Here is a 26409-nt window from a genome sequence, read left to right on the forward strand (position 1 = left end):
GGGCCGCTGCCGGGGGCGCCATTGGCCCGCGTGCCGCCGGTGCCCCTCGCTTCGCCCCGCGCCTCCGAGACCTCCCCGGGGGGGCCGATGCGGCTCCCGCCCGCTGACGCCTGCCAAGATGGCGGCTCCTGAGGAGGGGGGCACCGAGGCGCCGCCGCCCCCTCCTCCCGCTGAAGACGAGCCCCCCGGAGGGGCGGCCGCCGCCTGCGGGGTTCCCCTTAGCGTGGCGGCGGGCAGGGCCGCCCGGCCGGAGGAGGAGGAGGGCGGGGGCGCGGTGGGGCCCGTCGGCCCGGCGCCCCCCGCGGAGGGCCCGGAGCTGCTGGCGGTGTCGGAGGCGGTGGCGCAGAGCTTGGCCGCCCTGGAAGCCGGCGCGGCGGCGGCCGGCACCGTCCTCTACCTGCAGGCGGACGGGAGCCTGCTGGAGGGCGCGGGGCTGAGCGCCGAGGAGCAGCGGCGGCTGCTGGAGCAGCTGCTGGCCGCCGCCGGGAGCCCGGGGCCGGGCACGGCGGAGCCGCCGCCCCCGCCGCCTCGGCGCGCCGCCACGCCGCTGGCCCCCGCGGAGCTCCAGCGGGTCATCGAGCAAGTGAGCAAGGCCCAGGAGCAGCAGAAGCCGCCGGCGGCAGCCGCCCCGCTGGAGCCCTGCCCGGGGCCGCCGCCCTGCCACGGCGGGGGGTGCCCGCCGCCCCGGGACGCTGGCCCGCTGCCGCCGCAGGCCTGCGGGGCCGCCCCGCCGCTGGCCAGCATCATGCACAACGCCGCCCAGCAGCTGCAGAGCGTGGCCCAGCAGGTCGCCCTGCAGCAGGGCAAATCCATGGCGGCCGCCCGGCTCCTCCCGCAGAAGGTAACCGAGGCGGGGGCTGGGGAGGGAGGGAGCCTGCGGCGCCCGTTTGGTGAGGAATCCACTGCCGAGGGCAGGTCTCGGGGGGGGGGGGTCTAATGTTTTTTAATTTTGTATTTTTTTTTTTCCTTCGGCCTCGGTCACACCTGCTCTTGGGTGTTGACTCGAGTCTTGCAGCTGAAAGACACAACTTTCAACGCGGTTTAGAAAAATCCGCGTTTGAATGTAGGTACTAGCTGCTGTGGTCAGTATTTCGGTCGGACTACACGTGCAGCTTAGAAGAGCTGTTCTTAGTGGTGATGCACAGGTAGATAATATGTGCCCCTCTTACAGAAGGTGACAGTACCTGGGCTTTCAGCCCACGTTTTGAGGTGCAGGGGTTGTCGAGTGATTGGTTTGGGCTGAGGCAGAAATTTGGATGAGGAGGAGAGACCATGAGGGAGATGAACAGTAACACAGACCTCTTAATCATCATAGCAAAGTTTTTTTTGAACTGAGCACTTAGCACAGTAAGTCCTGGATCTGGTGTTTGGCCTGTGTCATTTAGCAGACTGTAGTTCTCCCGCGTTTGGTTTGCTGAAGGTTATGAATCTGCCTTGGTGATGGCATTGACTCTGCTATTCCAGAACAGGCCTGCTAGCAGGAAACAAAGCTGTGACATGGCCTAAGAGCAAACTTCACATCCTTTAATTGAACAGCAGTCACATCAGTAAATGTGCAGGAAAGCCCGTAGCTTGAAGGAAGGGAATCTGTGCTTTGATGTTAAATCTGTGCTTTGATGCATTAAAATGGAAAACTAACGATGTGCATTGGTTTCTTTGTGCTTCGCTTTAAGGGCATGCATGTATCATCTTGATAAGTATTGTCTTTATTTATAAATACTGTATTTGTGTAATCTCAACTCTTCCTTTTTTCCACAAAAGCAGCTGGAAGCCATTTGTGTCCAAGTTCAGCCAGGACAGATGAAGGAAACTGAAAGGCCAATGCCATCATTGGCACCAATCCAGCCCAAAACTATAATGCTGAGTCAGTCGGTTGGTAGAAATTCTAGCATGCCAGGACTTGGCGTTATTAATCCCCAGATAATTAGGATACAGCCTGTTACAGGAACTGAGCAGCAACAGCAGCAGCTATTCCTGCATAGTTCTTCCGAGTCTCCAATTCAGTTGCTTATGCAGAGACCTTTACCATCTCATGGATCAGTGTCTGTGAACAAGATTCCCACGTCTAAGGTGCTGAATGGACAGAAAGCTGCATGTGCCACAGTATCGGCTACGAGGTCTCCAAATATTACCATGGTTGCAGCCAGTTCAGCAAATACTCTGATACCATGCCTTGAAAAAAAACAAAAGGATGACAAGTTAAAAAAATCCTTGAAAGTGAAAACTCGTTCTGGACGGATTTCACGCCCCCCCAAATACAAAGCTAAAGATTATAAATTCATTAAAATGGAGGATTTGGCTGATGGTCATCAGTCTGATTCTGATGACTATTCTGAGCTGAGTATAGAAGATGATGAAGAAGGAAAGGTGAAGGGAAAGGATGCATTATTCAGTTCTTCAAATTATAATCTGAAACCCAAAATGTTTAAATGTCAGACTTGTGAAAAATCCTATATAGGAAAAGGAGGATTAGCAAGACATTATAAACTTAACCCAGGCCATGGACAGCTGGAGTCTTCACCTCAAAAAATACCTTTAAATAAGCCTAATGGAAGTATATTTGTGGACAATGCCTGTGGAATAAGAGAGGAAACGATGAGTCCAGCACATTTGGATTCAATTGCTGTCACTTTAAATAATGAAAATGCACTAGCTACCAATCTGGAAGAAACTGTTGATCCAAAGGCTGGAGAACAGGTAAAGTGTGTTACTTAGAAAAGCTGTCAGTTCTGTAGAAAGCAGAGAATGGCAGTTCTGTAGCTGCATACTGTACTCATTTCGTCTGAGTTCCTGTTGACAACAGTATAAGTATTTTTTAAAAGACTGAAGGTAGGGATTTAAATGCATTTCAGTTCAGTAGGGCATGTCATTAGTAAAATGTGGAAGTCTCGTACTGCTCAGAAATATCCACCGATACACTAAATTAAACAAATTTCCCATTGAAGTGCTTTAAAAATCAAATTATTGTCTCTTGCAATGTTGCAGGAATAGTATTCTTGCACAGGCACATAAAGCAAAATGTTCACTGAGTGTTCACTTGTTACTGGTTTTCTGACATACAGTTTTCGGCTTGAAAAAATCTCATCTGCGTAAATAGCATTCTTCTCTGCAGTCGGGTAAGAATACTGTGGTGTTCAGTTACAGCATTTAGCATGACAGACAGCAAGACATCATCTGCTCTATCAATTTCTGTTACTGAAATAGAGATTCTTCTGTGATGACACTTACTGGGAATCCAGCAGTGGACCGCAGCTTTTCCTACAGCAGGTTTTGAAAGTGTGGCTTTAGCTACCCCTGCAAACCACACGCTTTGGTGAAACTTGATTCTGTGGTTTGGAAGCAACTTTAGCTGCAAATTTTTTTCTGTGATGTTTTAAGCTGGTCACTTCAAAGTAAAGTTTCTCTTTTAATATTAAAATGACTCTAACATCTTGCAGCAAGAGCTGATACAGCTGCTGTCTAGGAAAAAATACTCTTTTAGATGTAGCAGTGTCACATTTATTACTTTTATTTGTAAATGTGAAGTTGTTCTCAGAAACATGAAAATTTACAGCTTAAGAGGCCAGTGCAGCAAACAAACCTCCCCCATCCTCTACACTCTTCTATCATCTTTGGAAAAAGAGAACTGCAGAATACTGAAGCCTGCTCTCTGTATTATTATAGAGTTGTTACTTCCCTGTGCAGCACTTATTTTACCCAGGATGATGGGAATTTAGAAAAAATTCAGACGGTCTCATACATAATGCTACTACTGACTGCTAGATTGCTGTTATACCTGCTACTTTTAACTAGCAAATACAGATTCTACAAATTTGCAGTTTAACTCACTGATTTGTTACAGCTTTTGGCCAGGTAAATACTTTCTATCTAGAAAGACTAGCAGGATTATTAAAACTGGCACATCGATACAGACAGGAAGGCAATCAAGATCCCCATGCTCAGCTTATTCTTATGTAATATTTAGAACTAATTTAGCAATTTAATCCCTGGATAGAACTGACACAAATTTGCCCTTTTTAGAGCTTTCCTAATCACTAGAATAGTAGGGAGCTACTGAACGTTGGGATGAAAATGTACTGATTATTAAAAGAAGCCTGATATACCTCAGTACTATTGTCAACTCCTCTCTTAAAAAATACTGGGACATTCTTAGAAATTCTAGCTTGGAAGGGAAGACAAGACGTGTTCAGTAAGAAATCACTGCTTTGATCAGTAAAAAAATTTTGCACTGAAATCACAATGATAACTTAACAATAGAAAACGTACTTTGAGTTTGCCATGTGGTCTTATAAGAGAAGCTACTTCTTAGCTGTGTTCTTAGGGAAGACTAAGGATTTTGAAATCTGGGAACTGGGCAGTATATTTTGATTTTTAGTTACTGGGCTTGTCACTGTTCATGGCTGTTCAGAGTTTTCATCTTTCATATAAAGTCTTCATGCTTTGACATAGTTAAAATGAAACCCAAATTTTTCTTTGGGTGTGTTTTGCCGCTAATTAAGATTTATTTCTACTACCTCTTTATTTGAAGAGGACATATTCTACTTCAAAAATATTAAACATATTTAACTGACATAAAACAGCTCTTTAATTATATTCCCTTAATCTCTGTATTTGGTATGACGCTTTGCGGATCAAAAATGCTAACTTTGCAAATCATGGCATATACGTGTTGCAGAAGTAGCAGTCTTACTAATGTGTTGGATTTATTCCACAACTTTCTTTGCAGTTATGCTTGTATCCAGCTTTGCATTTATTTAATATGCTGTTTATTGTTTGCATAGATGAAGAACTTAATTATAAAATTGTCTTCCTCAAAACACTGTTTATTATGGTGAATAAATACTTTTCTCTTTCTTTTAATTAAGACTTGTAAGTCTGCAGAAAGCAGACACTTGTTGGCAGAACAACAGAATGAAACCAGTTCAGGACACCGGGGACCCGTAACGCCAAAAGGACCTGGAAGACCCAGACGACCAAAGAGACGTGGTCGACCAAGGATGGGTGGAAGATCTAGGTGTTCTGGAAGGCTTAGCAGACCTGGTCAGTCCCCTTCAAAGTCACTTAGTAGTGTGTCAGCAGAACACAATGTATTCAGAAGAAAAGCTAGGTTAAAAGAGGTATGGTTCTCTTCTGCAATTACTTCACAAGTATCTTCCCCCTGCCCTCTTTTTTTTTTTTTTTTTTTCTTTTTGGATCACTTATTTTCAAGCAATCATTTTCAAAAAGACTGATTTTTTTTTTTTTACATCCTTGTGTACTGACAAGATGAAAGCCTAAGATGTCTTCTAAGAAGAAAACATTAAGTTGTCTTTAAGGAAAAAATACTTCTAGTGGAACACTGGACAAAGGGAAAACGGGAACTCAGTCTAGGAAGGGACTTTTGACGTGTAGATATCCTCTCGCTATCCTTTTTCTGGAGAAAGACAGTTACTAGCTACAATTACGTATCTCCTCCAACACAGTAAAAAGAAAGAAACCCAACTGAAGTTGGGCAGCATCAAAAAAGAAAAAGAAAAAAAAAAAAAACCCCAAACCACAGAGAAGCTCTTGGGGGAGGATCGAATGGGGATTAAAATCCATGCAACTAACGCAATTATTTGTTTGTTTCCTGTGTGTTGTGGAAGATCCTTTATAGCTACTAAATCTACTGATGTTGCTCTTCTTTCTATGAGTTGGCAACGTATGTGGGGCTGAGTTTTGTCTGTATATGGGTAGTAATTGTTTTGAGGTTTTCTAATTTATCTCCTCTTTTGGTGTTATGTTTGCATATATTCTCAAAGCTGCTTAAACATATAGAGTATCTTTCCAAAAAAGTAGCTATATTTTATGTACTGAATGTGGGATGCAAAACCTCTGTAGGCTACTTTGCTCTAATAAACTCATTCTGGCTTTTGACAGCTAATACAACAATGTGATAACGAAGACTTAATGGAGCTGGCTCTCCCACGTCTTACAAAGCTTGTTACAGTATATGAATTTCTGTTGATGAAGGTGAGTTTGGGTTTTGGGGTTTTTTTAATGTAAAAATGTTAAATTATTTTAGGGAGACTTCCATTAGTATAATAAAAAGATTCCTCAGAATTTCCTGAGTTAGAATTGTGCAGAATGTAGATGTTCTACACATCACTTCAGCCTTACGCAGGCAAAACTCTGGTAGGTCTCTTGATTGAAAGCCTTGCTTTTTGCTGCCTGGTTCAGTGGCATTTTTGAATATTCCGTAATCTTTTGACTTGAATGTTTCTATTTTAAAATGTTGAACACAACAAACAGACAGATTTCATCTTTTTTAAAATACAGGGAGGGGGAAACAAACCCTTTTTTCCCCTCTTATTTTTAGGTTGAAAAAGGGTATCCAGCCAAAGCTTACTTCCCAGATGTGTATAGGGAATTTGAAGACTTGCATAATATGGTAAAGAAAATGGCTTATGATCACCTCAGTAATTCTGATTTGCTGAGTTGCCAGCAGCCTGTGGAAATAAAAGATGCTAAGGTAATAAAGCACTCTATTTGGAACTGTGATATTTTTTTTTTGTTTTGTTTATTTTAGATGCTTTGCGCTTTTATTTTTCTCTGATAAGCTTTGTCAGCCTGCTAAAGTTATTTGAAGAAAACATGTTTTTTCTGATGAGCAAAAATAGGTATTATTGTATAAAGTCCAACAACTAACTGAACAGAAAAAGAAATCCACAATAAAACTACAATTCTAGTTTATGGCAGTAGATACAACTAGAAATAATAAATAAAAAGCTAGCAGCAATGATACCTGTCTTGCATATCTAGGGTAGTATGAAGCTGCATGTTACTGCAAGGTGTATTTAACGTTAACTGCTAATAAAAGTACATCTTGATGTTTGATTAGGAAGGAGGGTGTTTATATTTAAAAGGGATAAGTGGTTTCATTGCAAAATGAGGACAAACTGAATGCATCTATGCAGTTCACAGTCGTACTAACAAATATGAAAGGTAGTGAATACATTAATAAAACTGCAGACTGTCATTTCAGTGATAGTCTGAATCTTCAGATTCATTGTTTATGCAGCTGTATCTAGAAAGACAATGTAGGTTTGGTTTTCTGGTTGTTTTTTGTTGGTTTTTATTTTTAATGTGGCTCTGTTTATCCTTATGGATCCTTATCAATTTATGTTCCCCTTGCTTAGAATAAAACAGCTCTTTGTATATAACATATTTTTGGCTTTCCCTTCTCTGTTTCCAGTCGTGAAAACACTATTTTGTATACTACTACCACCAAAATTTCTAAATGATGTGCTCATTAAGGTACATCAGCACTGAATGTGCAACTACCATGAAAGGGGAGCATACTGGAAAACTCGAGAGTAGGGATGGTGGAGATAAGATTGTGGTTCTTATAATAATCCTGGTTTAAAAAATGAAGTCCTGTATGGACTGTTAGCAGTGGTTAATATTTATTTTTCAGAATAAATCGTGATGTTCACTGTACGTACTAAAAAGCTTTCTAGAATTACTGTGTGCTTATCTGGCTATTTTGTAATTAACACTCATGTTTCCCTTTGGGGAAATGAAGTTGCACCAAGTAAAGGGATGCTGTTGATACTGGCAGTCCCAAAATGGCACCTCTTTGTTGCTTCTCTTCAGTGTAAATGTACCTTCTTAATATAGAATTACGCTCTTGAAAAAACAAAAACCAAAAACCCCAAACCAAACCCCAAAACAAACAAGCAAAAAAACCAACCCAGCCTGGAGAAGTTGTATAGTAGCACACCTACATAAGGATGAAGCACAGGAATGGAATGGAGGCAGGAAATCCTTAACTACTAAGAGATACTCTTAAACAGGAAGACTTAAATGTTTTTTTAAATAATGGAGAGCCTCGACAGTGTTCTTTATTAAACTCTGCTCTTAGTAACTGTCTGTGGATTCTATATATAACCATTGTACTCCTAATTCTTTTGAGTTTGCCTGTTAATATTCACCTTTACATGAAGGTCATGTTCTACTAATATGGAGGCTAGTAGAAAACATGGGAGTCTAAATACTTCATTGAACTGTGACTGATTATTAGACGAGACCCCGTGTAGTTCTAGTTCAGTTTTAAGAAAACGAATCAGTATTTCAGCATTTGTGTATTCAGATTGGAGAGGCTAACTTTCACTTTTTTTCCTATAACTGTTTTTAAAGGTTGCTGAATCACTAGGAATTACAGAAATATTCACTGGAGAACGAAAGACGCAAGGTGTAGACTCTTGTTCACAATGTATAATTAAAATGGTTAGTGAGCAAGTGCCTGTGGAGATACTGGGACAAAAACGGTTAGCTGAGGTATGGAATACCTTTGTGAAAATTAAAAATGAAACTAAGACAAATTAAAACTTGTTAAAACAGATAATTATTCCTTACAAAATCTAATTAGTATTATCTGACTCGTGTTAAAGTAAGGCTTTCATGGTGCTTGGAATTTGGAAATACTTAAAGAAGTACTCCCTGCTGTGGATTCATAGCAGAGCATATGAACTAGCATGCTAAAGGTGTACTTTGGGAAGACACTTGGTAGCATTCAGGACAGAATCTGAAAGGCTTACTGGTAATCTCATGGTACAAGGAAGAAATAATTTTGTCGAGGCACTAGTAAATGGGGGCCCCACAGTGAGAAGGATCCCCGGATTCTAGTAACTTGTGTTGGAGTAAATGGGCTAAGTTACAGCAGGCTCAGACGTTGGAGAAGTGCTTGCTCTGCTAATTGGTGGTAGGTAGAGGTGCATGAAAAGTTCCTTTCTTTCTAACAAGTCAGTTGACCAGACTTAGTCTGTTTACAGCTGTAGCAGGGAGCCATGCTTCCTCTTCTTGAAAGTCACATCTCTGTGGTCTGTCCCCTTAACTGTTCTACTTTTAATTTAATCCAGAGTCGTTTCTGGTGGTGGATAAATAAGACTAGTGCTTTTCCATTTTCTGCCTGCGGTTAAATTTAAAGAGCTGATCAGTCTTTCTTCATTAACCAAACAATGCTGGGCAGGGTGTTCAGAGTCCTTTACCGAAATTTGTGAGAGCTCATAGCAGGTTTCATGCCATACAGCTAATCACAAAGGCTCAGGGGGAAGCTTTGATGTTGAAGCAAAGGCAGATTGTTTCAACCAAGTATCAAAAGTAATCAGTGGCATTTTGGCAAAGTGTGAGGGCTGTGTTTAAATCCTTACCTTTTAGGAAGACCTTTAGCGTAAAATCCTGCTTTCAAGGAGAGTATCAGTTCACTGCCATGAAGTGCCCATGGTTAGTTTGTGATCTTTTCCAATGCTGTCAGCTGTTATGGTGGCAGCCAGTTAATTATCTCTTGTATTGACAGAGCTCAGGGGAGGAACTGTTGCCATCAGCCAAAAGGACCAAGTTAGAAGACGTAATGGAGAATGTGAATAATGCTTATGCCAGTCAAGATGAAGTGAAAGAAAAGAGTGGGAATTTGTGTACACTGTTTGAAAAAGATGGTAACCTCTTCAGATTTTCCAATTCTATTCTGTTCGTGGAGGAGCTGAACAAATCTCTTCGTTCTTTAAGCTACTGTGTTTTGTCTTAAGGTTTCAGTTCTTAACTTGCTTCCCAGGTCCTTCAAAAGCAGCTGTTTAACTGGAAAGGCCTCATGGGGCAGGGGGAAGTTACGGATGATGCAGACCGCAGCAGTAGCTCAATTCTGAATGCATGATAATCCAGTTATTGATACTACTGCAGTACTATGAGAATAGTACTGTCCTCTACTGTGTGCTTCCTGAATGCTTCCTGTCCACCCTTACAGCAGAGATGGTGCACGACCTTTGTGTCAGCCGTGGAGAGCAGAGGAAGAGGAAGCAGCGTGCGTGCCCTTCCTCTTTGCCCCAGCAGGCTGCAACAGCAGAATCATCAGAGCTTTGTGGATCCTGGGGGAGGGAGAGCTGGTGCAGGCTGTCCTGTACCCCAGGGGAGATGCGGGAATTGAGGCACCATTTTGCACCACAGTCTTTGGGTGGTTGCCTTTCTTTTTATCCCTTCTTTGTTTTTATTCCCCCTGCCCCTCAGACTGGCAGGATAACAGTAGATTAGAAAGGAAAGTAAGATGGGTCCCCACCTGTAATCTCCCAAAACTCCACTGGTCTTTTATGAGAAAGTGTTGCAGTAATTCGGAGGCATTATGATCACTGTTGTGAAAGATTCCAGCCCTTACCCATCTCTAGTAAAGATGTGTGTATCAGTACTGTCCTCTTGCTTTGTAAATATCTTTTTTTGGCGTTGCCGTAAGCCACTTTGCTTTTGCCCTTTGTGCCTCTTTCTGTCAATGGTTGTGTTTTTGTTTTCCCCTTTAGTTTATTTTTCTTTCTCTGAAAGGCTCTCTGCGTGACCATGCTTATTTCTTGTTGTATTATGATTTTCTTCTGGGCTATGAGTTTTTTAAATTTTGTTTTACTTGCATGGGCTAGTAGGGCTTTTGCTAGTCTACAGTACAAAAAGTTAAAAACGGTCCCTTCTGCAGTGTTAGGCCTCCTTTGTTGTGCAGTGATATCTTTCATAACAAAAACCCCAACAACCTACTTGTTCCTTTTGATCTTCAATAATAAAAACTGACAGCTCATGCTACTGCAGCTTAGTAGTTATTGTTCAACTACCTACCGGGCTTGTGACCTGGCTCTTGGTCCAGGTCAAATAACTGGTAAAACACACTAAATTTCTAGTGTGTTTTACTTTTTCTGTCACAGGATGAAAGTGCTCCTGGGGCTGTTAGCAGAGCTAATTAGATATGTAGTAACTTGATGACATGTCTGAGTCCAGGATAAGCTTGATTATCAACAAGAAATTTTATCAAGTTTAAATGCTTCTGTCAGTTTACTAATGGTAATGAGGATGAGCAGCTGGCAACTTTGTGCCTGGTATATTCTTTATCTTTTAATGTTACCAGCTGTATGCCAGATGGAAAAAATGGAGTTTGACTTTCAGCCCAGGTTGTTTTCAGGATTAAGAGAAAACGCTGCTTCTAATGTAAGGTCCCTTGGTATGGAAATACTCAATAATATTTCACTATCCAAAAATTCCTCAAGTATTTTTATACTGGCTTTCTCATTGGGAAGTGTTGTGAAACTCTCGTAAGGTGCTTCACGTTTGCTAATTTGGGGGAAGAAAGCAGGGAAGTAGTCTAGCTTTTCCTCCAAATTATTGCTGAAAAGCAATTTTTTGGTCATGTGATATTAGATTGCCCAACAAAATTATATTTCTTTCACCTTTTCAGGTTTTAATCCATTAAATGGAGAAATCCTGCTTTCAGAAGATAGGCATATCACTTGCTGCACAACTGGAAGTGTATTACCGACAGCAGAGGAACATAATTCACTTGCTGATTCAGGAGTCAGAATCGATGCTGAAAATTCAGGTACCTTCTCCCAGACTGTGAAAATGAGGATGGAGTATTCCCAACCTGTGAACATACAGGGACCAGATATGGCAGGTGACGCATCTCTGCTACATACTGAAGTTGTATTGCCCGTTGAAGCAGATGGCTCACCTGAATTAGTTCAAGTGCACTTTGCGAGTGAGAATACAGCAGGTGGACTGTCAGCTCCTGAACTTTGCAACTCTGTGTCAGAGAATGCAGCGGGCAGTCAGAGCACTAGCTTACCAATGAGCGAAGAAAATGGTCACAATCAAAAATATCAGAAACTGCAAGAAGAAAACCATAATTTTGCAATTAAAGAACATTCTGAACAACTTCATAATGCTAACATGACTGATGAGATGCAGGAACTTGAAAAAGTTTTTTCAACAAACCTCGTGCCAATAAACTACCCACACAGTGCTCAGACTGAGTCGCACCAGAACCCTGTCCAGGAAGCCTCCCTGTCTGCTCATGTGAACTGTGAAAACTCTTTTAAAAACATGAATGAATTTTCTTGTGGGACAGAGGAACAACATGAGCTGGAGAATACAGTTACTGTAGATGAAACTGTAGCCTTTGAGATTACTGATGAGAGCCATGATTTTTTGTCTCAGGGACACGAACAGATTTTTATTCAGACTTCAGATGGGCTTATCCTGTCTCATCCAGATACTGCCGTTTTGTCTCAGGCAGAAGGTATCGTTATTGTAACTGATTCCAATGGTACTACAATGCACATCCGCACACCTGAGGGGATACCTTTGGAAACCGTGGAAGCACTACTGGCAATGGAAGCAGATGGCCAAAGTGAAGATATTTTGCTCTCGCAAAGTGAATTGGAGCCATAAGTTAGAAAACTGTATATGCTTTCTTCTGGAAAAGACTGACTCTATAAAATGTATATTTTTCTAATGTGAATACTGAAATAATGGAATTTAACTTATTTGTAAACTGTTTCTATGCCCTGTACTTTTTATAACTTATGTTTATATAAATCTAGCAGCATTGCAACCAAAAATTCTAGAATTAACATCGTTCTATTTGCTTTATATGTTGGGGGTGGGTGGAAAGTGGAAATCTGTCAAACTTAAAACTGTTGCACTATTCCCTTTTGTTACATAATTCTTTTTCTCTCTAGCCATCTAAAAATGCAGTAAGTTGTACTGCTGTTCAGCAGTGATGTGCTGTGTACTGGCAAGCTGTATATGGGTAAAATAAAAACTATATTAAAAATGTGCGTTTTCTGTGCCACTGAGATTACAAAACACTTTCTTATTGCACTTTCTTAAAGCTAGCGTGAATATTCATTAGCATCTAGACTCGATGCGCACAAATCTGCCTGGAAAAATGGGCAGTTTTAAATATAAACAACACTTGTGCTTTACAGGAACAATGTGACAGCCTAGCTGATCCTTACTTAAATACGCATCCACTGAGTTAGAGACAAGAATAGCTTCAAACAAGATCTGACTTGGACTGTTGGAAATGTATTTAAGTATGCTTGTCTAATGTTCAGCCACACCTCTAAAAATTGCTGTTACTTAGACAGAAATGGGAAGGTGCATAAGTAGTGATCTGATTTTCCTTAACGAGATGCCAGATTCTTTTTTTACTTTAGTCTGTGATGGTCTATTTTTGTTAGACTTGTATTATACTTTTTATTTTAGATGATGCATCCGTTATCAGTTCTAAGCTTTGACCTTCCTAGTAACTCCACACTGCCCTGTACTATTTAATGATGATAAAAAGATACCCTTGACTATAATCCCTGTTTCTCTATGCAGACAGAAAACTTACCAAATTACTTATCTACTGCTATCTTGTATTTTTGTGATACTTTCAGTATGTTGCTTGGATGATAATATTTTTGTGGAGACCTCCTAGCAGCTTCTTGTCCAAGGCACTGTCTTTTCTTTCAAGAGGCTTAGCAGGTGAAAAAGAACAGCCTTAAATGACGATGATTGAGCTATTGTAGACATTACTGAAAACTGGTAACATACCTTTTGAAATGTGTGTGTCGCCTCATTGCTAAGTACACAAGGCTACTGAGGTAACTGGACAAATCAGCTAAAAGGACCTGTAACATGCAGGAGAACTGTTCTTAAATCAAGTATGAACATTGATTTTTCATGGTCTTGTTACCGAGTAAAAACTTACACTAAAATTGAATCTAAACGAGAGAGGGGACAATTTAGAGATGAAACAATCTGCTCTACTCTCTCTCTTTAATGTAGTTGGTTTTGGTGGTGTTTGGTTGGGTTTTTGCTGTTTTTTTTTTTTACTTTGTTGCCCAAGTGGAAGATTAATTTGATTAGCCAAAACACTGCATTTTATGTGTGGATGTGAAAGGTGTCACCATACGTTAGTGAGCTCCTGTCTGGTGGTTGGGTTTATGGTGTAGTTGTTGTTTAGGGTTTTTTCTCCTCTTTTTTTCAGGAGGTGGTAATGGTCAGAGGATACAGGCCTACCTTATAAATGAAGATACCATACAAAGCAAGGTTCTGTTGGTCTTTCAAAGTCTTTGATTGCAGTGAGCAATTCTTTATTACACTCTTTTGTACTGACTGTCTAATAGCTACAATGTAACAATCAACTGCTTAAAGCTATAATGGCAAAACACCTCTGCAATGATTTTGAAATAATCTTCCTGTATCCGATAGCAGTCAATGAGCAAGGGGGTCTGTGAATATGAAGACTCCTTCCTGAAGAGCTTATTTCCTCTAAGAAACAAGAACAAACCATGATTTCCACCTGTGCAGAAAATGAAAATTTGCTTCAATTCTGCCTTCCCTATTGATTTGCACATGCTGAGAAATACAATACACCTATTCTCATCTTAAAAGAACAATTCTATAAGTGAATCAACCTTTTCTCCTCAAAAAATATTTTTCAAGTATGAAGGTGTTTCCATAGTGACAAGGGTCTGGCCCTATGTGGATAAATTAAGGTGGCTTGTTAAACTAGGTGGAACACTTGCACAGAAAAATAGTAAAACCCAACAAAGCTATTCAAAATATTGTATTCTCCTTGAGCTACAGCAGAATTTCTTTTTAGACGCTAGAAATTTGGGGTAAGAATAGAATACTATTAAGCCGTCAGAAACAACCTCGTTGTTGAACGGAGCAATGTGTCGAGAAAACTTCCAATTCATGTCTGCCTGTTCCGTTATTGCAGGAAACTCATGTATTTCCCTTACCAAGCTTATGGGGTTTCAGCTTGGAACTAGTTAAGTAAGTGACCCTACTTTTCCTATGAGAAATCTGTTCCAGAATCTCTCAGTGTTTTAATTAGATTTTTCTAGTGTCAAACCACAGCCATTATGGTCATTTCATAGCAGCGTGCTTTTTGTGTTACTGTCTTCTAGTTCAAACAGTTGTTTAAAGGAGAATCAAGGGTAAACATCTGTCAGGGCACAACAATGAGTCAACAGCACTTAGAAACACTACACAATTGTGTGAAATAGGAGATCTAAATCAACAGTTTATATAGGAGCAGGTCATAGAGGCAATCAGTAAGCGGGAGGAATTTAGATTATTAATCATACTAAAGTAAGCAGAAGGCCTGAATTCACTACATGTTAGGGATTTAAGTAAAAATGTGATGACCCAGCTGCGTAGTTTCCACGTAATACACTTTTCTGAAAAGTGATAATTTGCAATAGCAGCTAACAGTTATTAAAGGCTGGGTAAGTGTAGCAGCTTCTCCATGCTACCCAGGTCTGACGTAGTGGTATGCTACAGTGATTATTACATCTTTAGGAGTGAAAGCATATTAAGGGTATTGAATTCCACTTCAGCGTTTAGCTTTTGCATTAACTGTTTCTCCTGAATACACTCTCTACTCTCTTTTCCAAGAAAGCAGCATGAAAAAGAAAAGCAAGAATCTGAGTCACCAATTCTTGTCATGTAAACTGCTAACCAAAAATACAGAGGGGGCACACCTTTAAACCAAAACCACTTGGCATCAGAAACAGTAATCCAAGGAAAAACTCACTGAGCCCTATGACAGGAAGCAAACAATACAGGATAAGGACATGACTGAGGCAGGTCTTGTTTTTATTCAACAGATGCTTTCATGAAACATCTCTAAAAGAAAAAAGTTACAATGAATTAAAAAAGACAAGACCTTTTTGTATCGTGCCTGTGGAATGGTGAGTTGTACTAAACTTTCCCAGTGTGATAGTTCAGGCTTGGACCACCCTTCAAGAGTGATGTACCTAACCACACTATGATCAAAACCAAACCAGAATTTACACTAGCGTCTCCGACAGCGTTTCAGAACCACATACCAAACTATGTGGATCCTTTTGGATCCTGCCTTTTGTGCTTTCCTTTTCCCCATTTATAAAGCAAGTACAAAAGCACTAGCCCTGTTAAGTCATGCAAAAAAAACCCACACGAAAGATCAAGAAGTGCTGAATTTCTATGGTGGAAGGGACAACATAGGTATTTTAGACTGTCAAGACTTGGGAAGTAGTTAAATTCTTTGCTGTAGGTGCCTATGTGCGTTGAATCCCCCCAGACCACCAAGTAGTGCTTACCTCTTTCTGATTATAGGGGACTTGGCCTCCCACCTGTAGCCTCTCTATTGCACTTAAAATGGATAAAGCAACCAAAACCAGATTGTCCCATGAAAAAAAAGGAGTATCAGCTGAGACAAAATAATAAATACAAGTAGAGAAAAATATTTTTAATAAGTTTTACAAAAATGCAGCTTACTTGGTAAGCCTTGCAATTTGCCGTTTCAGTTTCACGTAAGGATCATTAGAAGCAAGTCATGTAACATTTGAAATTCTAGCACTGTCTATGTCCTGTTTCCAGCAGCATGGCTTCAAGTAGTAGTTTGCTGTTGTTCTCAATGTAAGGCTGGTATAACCATGACGATAAATAGACCATCATCAGATCCTGGTCAGCAGAATGAGCAATTTCTCGTACAATTGTTTGCTTGAGTTGCAGTTCCTTCTTGTACATTTCAGAGAGCTTCAGAGAAACGTCATCTGAAATGGATTGAAAAACCAAGCACATTGACCAGAACTTTTCAGCAATTCTCTAAAAGTTAAATTATACTTGTAATATGTTGATTATTAAAAAAACCCCTACCTTTCATAAGCTATTCCCCATATTTAGACATCTTGTTTTTTACAGCATTAATAATGTTTATACACTAGAATATAAAACGCTAAATAATTTCCTCAGATTTTGGATATTTATACACTCATGATTTTGACATGATTCCCCTTTTAATTCTAGAATAAGCAGTGGTATTGATTCTTAGGACCCACTGTAAAATTAGCAATTATAGCTATTCTTTCAAATAACTGAAATTTGATTTTAAAATTCGGTAATGCTATCTTGAAATACAAGCTTCACATTTTAGAGTTACTGTTGATTTTAGCTAATCTAAAGGATGTCCTCACATGCTGTCAGGCACTTTAGCAATGCATGATCCCCAGTAAGTGATACCAATAGTGAAAAGTAATGGTGAAACAAAACAACAGACTAAAAATGAAGTGTGTAATGTAGAAACTAATAGTTACTAGTTATGTTAGTAATACTGGTAGGGGGGTTAAAATATATTTATGTAAGTCTTTAATTGTTCGACTTTCTGAAAAATAACCACACAAATTATTTTTAAAGAGAGACTGATCTTGTGTTTCTAACTTAGCCTGAACTATCGCTACCTTCAGGAGGATTTAGTCTTTCATGGAGTAGAGAGCATCACTAAATGACTCAGTCACAATGACTGTTTTGACAGCAGTCGTCTTTGTCATTCTTACCCTTTTAAGCTGGCAGAAACCAATACATAAAATTCCCACTAACTTGTGGTAGTAAAGTAAGAAGCAGGGCTTCGCAAAGGTATGATTTTCACTTCACAAAGAAGGCAGCTGGTTTGCATGCAATCAGGCTTCTCTTGAATTCAAACAGTTTTAAAACTGCGGTAATACAAGTTGGGACGCAGTACCTTTTGCCATCAAGTGAATGCTAAAAGAATTTATATTAATAGTAGACAGTAACTGAACATTTCTTTACCTGTCTTGACTGACATTGAGATCAGAGGAATTTTTCTTTGGCTGCCTGAGAATTAACTGAGGTACAGCTTGTTCTTTGCATTCAAGGATTTCGTTTCAGTGTCAAGTAACAAGTCAAGTCAGTTAAGCCTACGGCTTAACACTACCAAGTTGCAAATATCTCTCTCTCTACAACAGATGCGGCTGTTGCAGCTTGGACACTGTAAGCTGCTGACAAGCTTAGTTTTATGCTGTAATTGTTGCATGGCAGACAACGCTTGGCAATTCACACGAGCAGTCATCAGCAGTAACCCTAAGCCAAGTGGTGCATTCATGTGTTTATTGATTAGTCAATTATAAAGGAGACAGATATACTCTCTCCCTCTCTCTCTAAGGCAAGACATCCAGATAAAAGGGTTTATTTTCCAGTCCTAAATTAGATGACATCAATGACACAATGCAATTAGCTAAGATAATCAATATTCTACTTACAGAAGTACGGTGTGGGCCACGTATGAAAGAAGGGTGCTGTACAATTCCCAGCTCCGTGGTGGAATGTTTCCAAGTCACAGATTGCTTTAGTAGTTGAAGTAAGCTTTTCCATTTTCAGTTGTATTTTTGTCTGAAAATGATGAACATGTAATGTTAATGAACATCTCAGGAACATTAGGCTACTACAACCTTAAACGTTTTTTTAAACACACTATTTCTGAAGACTATTTAGTCTTAACATTTCTAACTCACTTTTTTTAACTCCAGACAGGAATCAAAGCTGGAATTTATATACAGATTTAATATGAGATACCCTAAAACTTTGATCACTGCAGATATGACTTACTGACTCTGATTTTGCATAATTCTTTTGTTTCCCCCATTTAGAAATATATTAAAGCGCGCGCTCATTTTTTTCACGTCTCTCTGGGTTTTTCCTATAGCAATTTAGTACTGGGGAAAAACACCAGGCTGCCTGTGAACAAGTGTGACACAAGCCCTATAAACACATGCTTTCTTACATTACCATGTCAAGATGACTTAAATTTGATTTCAAAAGATCAGCGGCAGGTGAGAAAAGCAGCTCAAGCTACGGCTGACAATATATCTAGGCTGATTTAACAGCTTGCTTCGAAAAACAGGTCATTCCATCCACTTCCTTCACGTTCACCTGACTTTGTGCATTACTGATGGGGGCTAATATTTACAATAAAATGGAGCTTGCAGGGAGTATCTTTAAGTCAAGAAGCTAAAATACAGATATTTCTATAAACTAGTAAGCTGGTACAAACTCATAAGGAATGAAAAATATGTCTGTAGTAGCTATGTCTAGTATCCAATCTAACAGTGGCTGCTTAGCCTCCTGTTACTCAGGAGTAATAAAAAATTGCATCAACACAGTTTGTAGTCTGAATACAAAACTACCCCAAGGGAAAAAAAAAGGAAAAAACCACCAAATTACTGTTACTTTTTCCCACAGAACAAAAACTAAGGAAAATCTAGCTGCTTTCCTGCTTATTCTAAATACTGGACTGGTATCCTGTCAATATAAAAAAGAGATCTATCACCTTTTTAATGGACCTCCACTATGGCAGAAGGCTGGAAAAGTTATTTTTAATAAAAATTTTAAATTACAGTATCAGGCAAAAAAAATTCTTTTTGTTCCCTGTCAAACTGACAGGTGACATTAATTCCTAGCAATGTATCCAGAAAAAAGGTGGGTTACCTATTAATTATCTTACTCTACTCTCTAGAGAAGGAGTTCTGCACAGAAAATGCAGGTAGGCAAACTAAAAATATAACTGCATTATGACTGATCAAAGATAGCTGCAAGGATATGATGGCAGGTAAAGAACTGCTTTATGCTTTGTTGTTCGTTTTGTTCTAAACAGAGGGAACATTCAGGATGAGAAAACAGAAAACAGGTGCAGTTTTAGAATGCATTTTTTTGTACGACTCATTTTCAGAAGACCACTTTATGAAGGGAGGAGTAGAATTATAAGCAGAAGGCAGATGTAAAACCAACTTTCAAATTTACCAATCAAGCAAATAAATGATGCACGCTGGATTTATAATCATCTAGGTTTGAAGCCAAAGAACTATGAATAAAAATCCCAATTTTCTGTTTACAACAAATACTTGAGGACATTTCCTTATGTCATACTTGAACACACCTGGAATTGATTCATATTGACTAAGATTGAAAAATGAGCATTACCATATGCTTTAAGGTCTCAAGTAATTCTGCACAGCGATTGTCCAGTTCTTGATTATATTTTGGAGTTGGCTTTTCAGATTCTGTGGCACTGTTATCACATGCTATCTCCAGTTTGTTGTCTTGAAATCTGAAACAGAAATATAAGGCAAACAACCGCATATAGGTTTACTCGAGCTGTGCAGATTTAAAATCCATGTGGTCTGATCCTACAAAATCTCTCTCTCACAGCCTGTTCATGAGAATTCCCACATAAAATAGTGAGAGACATAGCTAGCCATGTGAGCAATTGGGGCTGGTACCATAATCTTCAGAGAAGCATAGAATTACTCTGCCTTAGAGCATGTGCTTGAAAAAACGGTTGCAGGTGTTAAGATAACACCTCTTCCCATTTTACCTTGCCCCTGTGTTGGAGGTTATTCTCTTGTAATAGACAAGGTATGCCCAGGCTTCAGCTGCTCCAGCTGACAATCTGGTGCCTCACCACAAACTCAGCTTCATGCACAATTTAAGCTAAGACATTTAACTGTGAACCCAGAGCAGCTAATGTGCAGACACCTATCCCGTCTTGCTGATTTCCCACAGAAGCTGTAAACTTAGACAGGGGAGAGGGAGTTGCTAGACAGCGAAAGCAACATCTGACACTGTTACATCAAAATATTCCTGAGCTTGTACCTGTCAGAACCCTGTCAGACAAACCCTGTTCAGCTGTCAGGACTCTGGAGAAGCTTCTTCTCAAAATTGTGTTAGTTACAGGTTTTTCTTTACAGCACGAAGACAATAGCTCTACCAAAGTGGGTTTTTTGGTGTTTTTTTTTGTTGCTGTTTTTTAAATCATCACTATTATAACTTTTTTGTCTGTATAAATCACTGATTCTTTCTTAAAATCTGCTGAACTTTTGACTTGAGTGAAATTTGATAATACTGGCCTCAGTGTAAATATGCAAGAGAGTAAGGGAACTCACATGGGCTGAGATCTATAGGATTAGATTCTAACTTTTTACATTATGTAAGTATTTTAAATATCCGTTGTGCTTGACTACGTATAATAAACATTTTCCATTTCTGCAAATATCATTACTTTATGAGATTATTTTAATCTTTATGAGACATTTATTATTTGAATATAAATAGTTTATGTAACCAAAAAGTGCAACTGCTGAGTTTGATCTAAGAGCAAGCTTATCCACTCTGACATGTTCTTTTCCCCATCTCCAAAAAGAACTTTCTAGTGAAGAAAACAGATTAATTTCTCAATAAAGGCAATCTTTATGCTGTCTTTACTTGTATATGTTATTAGGATACTTACTGCTCACTGATCTTCATGTTGACTATTTTGTTTGCCGTAGTAAATCCATTATCATTCAGTCTCTCCCATTTAACCATTAAATTATGCCAGTCTGCTGCATTATCTTTAATTTTTCTTGCACTGACAGATAAAACAGGTCTTCTTGGAGTACCATCAGCAGGACTTTTTGCTATATGAGAAAATAAAGAAACTCAAACCATTTAAAGCATGAAACAAATCAGTGTGCTGTCCGGCAGCTGTTTGTGTGACTGATTACCTTGCTTTACTGCTGAATATTGATTAAAGTAAAATGGAATTTACACTAACTGTCTTCAGTCATGAAATCTAATTCCTCATCTATCAGCCTTATTACTATTTACAAGAAAATCATGTTATTAAAAAAATGCAGGCATGTTCTCAGATGTGATATTGTAACATGGGCAGTAGTGGCTTTGCTGTACTGACCAATCTAGCAGTCGCCTGTCAATGTATGATAGTCAAATACTAATGCAGCGTACGACGGTAAGAAATCACGGCAACGATTCCTGTATGCATGCAGTGCTCATACCGTCAACGTCTGAATTAATTCAGGCCTACACGTGAGCTTGAAGAGTTTGGGAGAAAGCTGGGTCCCACTGAAGACAGCGGGTGCTTTTACCACCGAGCGTAAAGCCCACGTTTCACGATGTGTCGTTAGAGGACCACACAGCAACGGAAACCTGCTATACATGACTCCGTTTAGACGCCAGCATCACCTCAGGGGGAGGGCTGCGAGCAGCCGCCTCTGCCCAGCACCTGCAGCCCCACCTTCACACCTCAGGTCCTGCCCCAGGAAGCAAGGGGGCTGCAAGCCCGCCCCGAAGCTAAGTAGTAACACCCGCCGCTCTGCCCCCAGGTTTGCCGTTTTTAACTTCTATTCACAGGGACGCTGGAAAAGCGGTCACAAACGTGGCGAGACACAGGTGTCACTTGCTTCTCCTGGGGGCACGAGCGAGGTGCTGGGCACCTTCCTCGCCCGCACCCACATCCATGCGTGAAAGTAACACGCCAGCGGGCAGGCAAGGCACAACAGACACGTTATTAATGTATTTAGGAAGCGCCAGGGCCCGGCCTCCGGCTGCTCCCTACTGCCCCAGGCCCGGCCCGAGCCCCCCGCCGCCCCTCGCTCCCACCCAGGGGGCGCAGCCGGCCCCGGGGCCTGGCCGGTGTCGCTGCTCAGCGGGGCGAGGGGCTCAGCCCCCCAGGCCGCCCTCACTCACCCGCCATGGCGGCGCCCCACCGCCCCGCGGAAGTGCGCTCACGTCCGGCCCCGCCCAGGCCCGGCCCTGCCGAGCGGCGCAGGCAGCCGGGGCCGCCGCCGCTGCGTCGGGGTCTGGGTGACGCCGCGCTCTCTCCCTCCGCTCCCCCGCCGGCAGCTATGGCCGCCCCGCGCTCCTGAGGAGGTGAGTGGAGCCGCTTCTCCGCGGGGACGGGTAGGAGCCGCCTGAGGGTCTGCCCCGGCTGTCGCTCCTCTCCCCGGCCGCCGCAAGCGGGGCCTGCCGTGGCTGCCTGTTGCGGCCGGGCTGAGCGGGTGAGCCCGGCGCGTCGAGGGGGAGCGGGCCGGCTCTCCCGCCCGTCTCCTGGAGGCTCGCCTTCGGAGAGCGCTGGCGTGAGGGTGCGCTGTGGCGTTTGGGGAGGGCGGCGAGCTCCGGCGGGGGGCGAGGCGGCCGTTACGTGCCCGTGGAGCGGCTGGAGGGGCTTCGCCGCCCCCCCGCCGGCCCGGCTGGGGCTCTGGGTGGTAAATCCGGCGTAAGCTGAGGTAAAGCCAGCGGGAAAGCGAGGCGATGTTGCCGGCTGTCCGTCCGGGAGCCCCCGGCTGTATTCTTCTTGCCCTGGCAGGAGCCGCAACCCTCAAGTGCTAGAAAGCAGCGTATTAGGAAGGAATGGTTTGAAACATCTGTCTGAATACAGAAATGTATTTAAGGAAGGAAGGTTTCCTAGGGAAACTGGGTGTCCCAAGACCATCAGAGTAAAGCCTGGTTTCCGCTGCCACCCTTGGCGTACCTGCATGCGCAGTGACCCCAGGTGCTCCTTTTCTGTCCTTTCTATCTCTGTCACCTGGGTTTGTTTGGGTGGGTTTTTTTCTTTCAAAAGAAACTCTTCTGAGCCAAAAATGCAACATTTTATGAGTCGTGTGAAGCGACGTGAGTGTTAATCAGGTAATAGCAACCTGTGTGCTGGCTGGTCTTCTTGCCTGCAAATGGGGTGCATGAAAGCAGAGCTCCTCATCTCAGTGGGCTGTGAATTTGTGTTCTCCCCTCTGCTTGGCAGCTGTTTGCTGTGAAAAGCTCTGGAGATGCGGCAGTTGGGTAGCCTGCTCCTTAGGCTAAAAATGTGAGAAGTATTAGAAAATAAAACAGCTTTTCTTTTTTGTTGGCAGGATCTAGCTGACATCAGAGACTGTCGTGTTTAGCTGTGGTCATATATGTGAGTTTGTCCATATGCTGAAGAGCTTAAATTCAAGTTTTTATGCCAAAGAATAAAAAGACCAGAGCTGTTGTGCCTCTTGTACAGACAGGACACTTGGGCTCAGAGAAATGCAGTGGCAGCTTTAGCCTCCTGCAGTCAATCTGTGGCATACCCTGGCACTGAACCTTTAGCCACTGCCTAGCTGTCTAACCATGGGATTATCTCCCGCTTTAGTTGCCTCTGTTAGGCAGCACTGAGCCTTATTCCTGTTTCTGAGACCAGAGAAAATTAAAAAAAGTTTGCTTTTCAAAACATGGCCTTGAATGCAATATTTAAAAGCTTGTTGTGAACTTGTGAGTTGAGAAGGAAGGACTCTCTTTGTCTGGTGATTGTTTTTGATGTGCAACATAAGGTATTTTTCTCTACTTTATCTCTGCTGCAGGATAGCTGCTTAGCACAAGCTGATTTGCCCTATACAGCTGTTATGTACTTAAGAGTAACTGTGGCTGACACAGTGAACATGCGCATCCAATTCCAAAGTCTGTCTGAGAAAATAGACTATATCCACTCTTTGCCTTTGATTAATGAAGTAGGAAAAACAGATAACATATAATCCTAAAGCTGTTAATAAAGAGAAGGAGACTATGTGATACACAACTGTGATTAGGGGGATGATGAAGACTTTAGCCTCAAAAGCAGAGAATTGTGGTATTTGTGTAGAGTTTTTGAATATATAGGCCACATTGCAATTCTCTAGTCCTTTATACATTTGTTTTGTGTAGATAAAATTACTTAATTAGCAGTGTTTTTAGTAAAGTGGTGATTTGAGCTTTCAGTTATATGTTTTCACACAAGCAGTGCAAGTGTTTTGTTAGTCTGTAAACCACTCAAGATGAAACTCATTTGTGTATGATGGCAAGAAATTACAGTTTATTAATATATTTTTTGATTGTACAGGGTGAATGGGTTATAGAGACCAAAACATAATTTCATTTTTTTTTTACAACTTTGCCATCAGAGAAGATTGAAATAAGATTGTATATAAATTTTATGAAGAGTGAGAACCCTAACCTGACAGCAGGTTTTTCTAATTTAACTTAGTATATGACAAGAAATAATTTCACCCAGTGTTTTCTATGGAGGAAAACTCTCATAGGATTGTTGTAGAGGAAAAAGTAATAGCCTTTCTGGATAACAGAAATTTCCATAATTCCATAGTTTGTAATGAATTACTATGTTTTTAACAGTTTAGTTGAGCTGGAAGGATAAGTGATGGAAACTAAGAGAGAGAATGAATTTTGAGGACTTGCAAGGTCCTTTGGCAACTGGGGAGTGTGAGCTGGTTCCAGCTACAACACAGCTTGGGATGATGACAGATGTGAATTGTAGGAGTGACAAAGGGGACTTAAAAAACAAAACGTGAAATTCATGAGGCAGTAGCTGGGGATTGGTAGAAGTTGAGATTAGACAGAAGATGATTTGTACATGTGAGACTCAGGTCAAAGAATGGATTTTATTTTATTAGGAAAAAGAAAGAAAGAAAGAAAAAAAGACCAGCAGCTACTAAAATTACTAAGCTGGCAAAGCAGCATGTTTAGAACAAGAGATTTTAGGAGTGGGTTCTCTTTTTATTTAGTTGACTGTAGATAGAAGGTAGTAAATGCTGAAGGAAAGGGCAGGAGACCTAAAATACAGGATAGGAAATAGATGGTGTGTGAAAATATCATGAAGGAGTGGTGATGCACTGAGGTTATCTGTTAACTAGTAAACAACTCTGAAAGGAATTCTTCATTCAAAAATAGTTTGGACATATTAATCAGTTAATCCTTGTGATAATTTATGAAATAGGTGTCATGACAGGTAGTAACCACTGGAGGAGAGTGGAATTAATTTCGAAGCTCTAGCAAGCAGTGAAATTTATCACAGTTAAGAACATCTAATAACTGCTGCTAGCTTATCTACTGGCACTTTTTGTAACACAGATAAAATATGGGTCTAGTAACCAATCTTTATTCCTGCGGTTTTGTCTAACATGGGCTTGAATGGGTAACGTCATGCAAGTAATCTCTTTGGATTTAGTGGAATTGTATGTTAACAGCAAGTGTTGCAGGGCCCAAAGCCAGCGTGCTGAATCCTCTTGCACAATAACTGAAATAGTTTGAAAATTGAGACATGAGCTTTTCACAGTAATGGAGATATTAAACTAGAGCAGCTATATTTTTTCTAATTTAGTTGATACACACCATAAGCAATGTGTGAAGCTGCCAAACAAATACCATTTTCCATCCTTAGAGAAATAAAACCTAGGCACAATAGGACATATCACACAAATTACAGCAGGAATACTTTACAGAATAATTTTGAGCATTTAGAAGTGTTTCTAACTTCAGCTGGCATATTTCTGTTTTTCATTTCTCTAAGGAAGTTATAACTCTGCTGAAGCTTAAGAAAATCTTCAATGGTACAGGCTTAATCAACTGTAGAAAACTTTTGTCTTTACAGAAATCCAAATTCTTGTCTTGGAACTGCAAATATTTTTGGTAGATTCTAAACCATTCTGTTAATCGGACTTGGTCATGACAAAATAAAATTCAAGAAGTGAAGGTTTCTTTCCTTTCCCGTGTTCCAAAGTTATCCATGAGGAGAATAGCTACTGCTGCAAAAAAGTTCTTGTCAAGGCTGTCACCCCACAATGAGAAAAATTACTGGGTTTAATTCAATTTTTTAAATATTTTTACATATGTCATGGTCATATCAGCTTTTTATGAAGATCCCAGTACATCATTACTATGATGAGCTCTGACTATGTTTTTTTCTTGAAGGCAAGCAGAATCTTTGTTTCCATTATTCTTAGAAAGATACCAGAATTGTCCCCTAAGTATATTTACAGTGTCACTCATCAGCATGAAATTATTTGCTTAACTGCCAAAGGGAAACACAGGCATATGGTACTTTTTTCTGTTTGCTCCTTATCTTTCTAAATTCAGTTGCTACATGGATATTTTCCTGCGTCTGTCAAACTGGGATTTCTTTCATTTTTGCATTGCCCCTTTCTTCCCACACTATTCTTATTTTTTGGTTGTTATTTGATTATA

General features: G+C 40.8%; 3 protein-coding genes across 5 annotated transcripts in view; 2 read left to right on the top strand and 1 right to left on the bottom strand.

Annotated features, from left to right (window-relative positions):
• The first annotated feature begins 65 nt into the window (after positions 1-65).
• ZNF839 (zinc finger protein 839) lies at positions 66-12598 on the top strand. 2 transcript variants are annotated; one of them, XM_076345478.1, is made up of 8 exons: positions 66-841; positions 1762-2697; positions 4866-5117; positions 5899-5991; positions 6338-6490; positions 8158-8298; positions 9317-9455; positions 11222-12598. In XM_076345478.1, exons 1-8 carry the CDS (start codon positions 119-121, stop codon positions 12211-12213), a joined length of 3429 nt encoding a protein of 1142 aa, XP_076201593.1. In that variant the 5' UTR covers positions 66-118; the 3' UTR covers positions 12214-12598. The 2 variants fall into 2 exon arrangements, with proteins under 2 accessions (XP_076201593.1, XP_076201594.1); XM_076345479.1 differs by having other exon boundaries at positions 742-841; positions 1765-2697.
• Positions 12599-16030: 3432 nt separating this feature from the next.
• CINP (cyclin dependent kinase 2 interacting protein) lies at positions 16031-22148 on the bottom strand. The gene is made up of 5 exons (XM_076345483.1): positions 22126-22148; positions 20888-21056; positions 19582-19708; positions 17865-17994; positions 16031-16361 (listed from the first exon to the last, which is right to left on the bottom strand). The coding sequence occupies exons 1-5, from the start codon at positions 22130-22132 to the stop codon at positions 16159-16161; spliced, it is 636 nt and encodes a 211-aa protein (XP_076201598.1). The 5' UTR covers positions 22133-22148; the 3' UTR covers positions 16031-16158.
• A 71-nt stretch (positions 22149-22219) lies between these two features.
• The window catches only part of TECPR2 (tectonin beta-propeller repeat containing 2), a 45031-nt gene continuing 40841 nt past the window's right edge, over positions 22220-26409 (top strand). Inside the window, exon 1 of one of the 2 annotated variants that reach the window (XM_076345481.1) lies at positions 22220-22308. The gene's annotated coding sequence lies outside the window, so the exon portion shown is untranslated. The remainder of the gene's footprint in view (positions 22309-26409) is intronic. The other variant, XM_076345480.1, reaches the window with a different exon arrangement.

This window comes from Aptenodytes patagonicus, chromosome 7 (genome assembly GCF_965638725.1).
Source record: "Aptenodytes patagonicus chromosome 7, bAptPat1.pri.cur, whole genome shotgun sequence".
Classification (NCBI taxonomy): domain Eukaryota; kingdom Metazoa; phylum Chordata; class Aves; order Sphenisciformes; family Spheniscidae; genus Aptenodytes; species Aptenodytes patagonicus.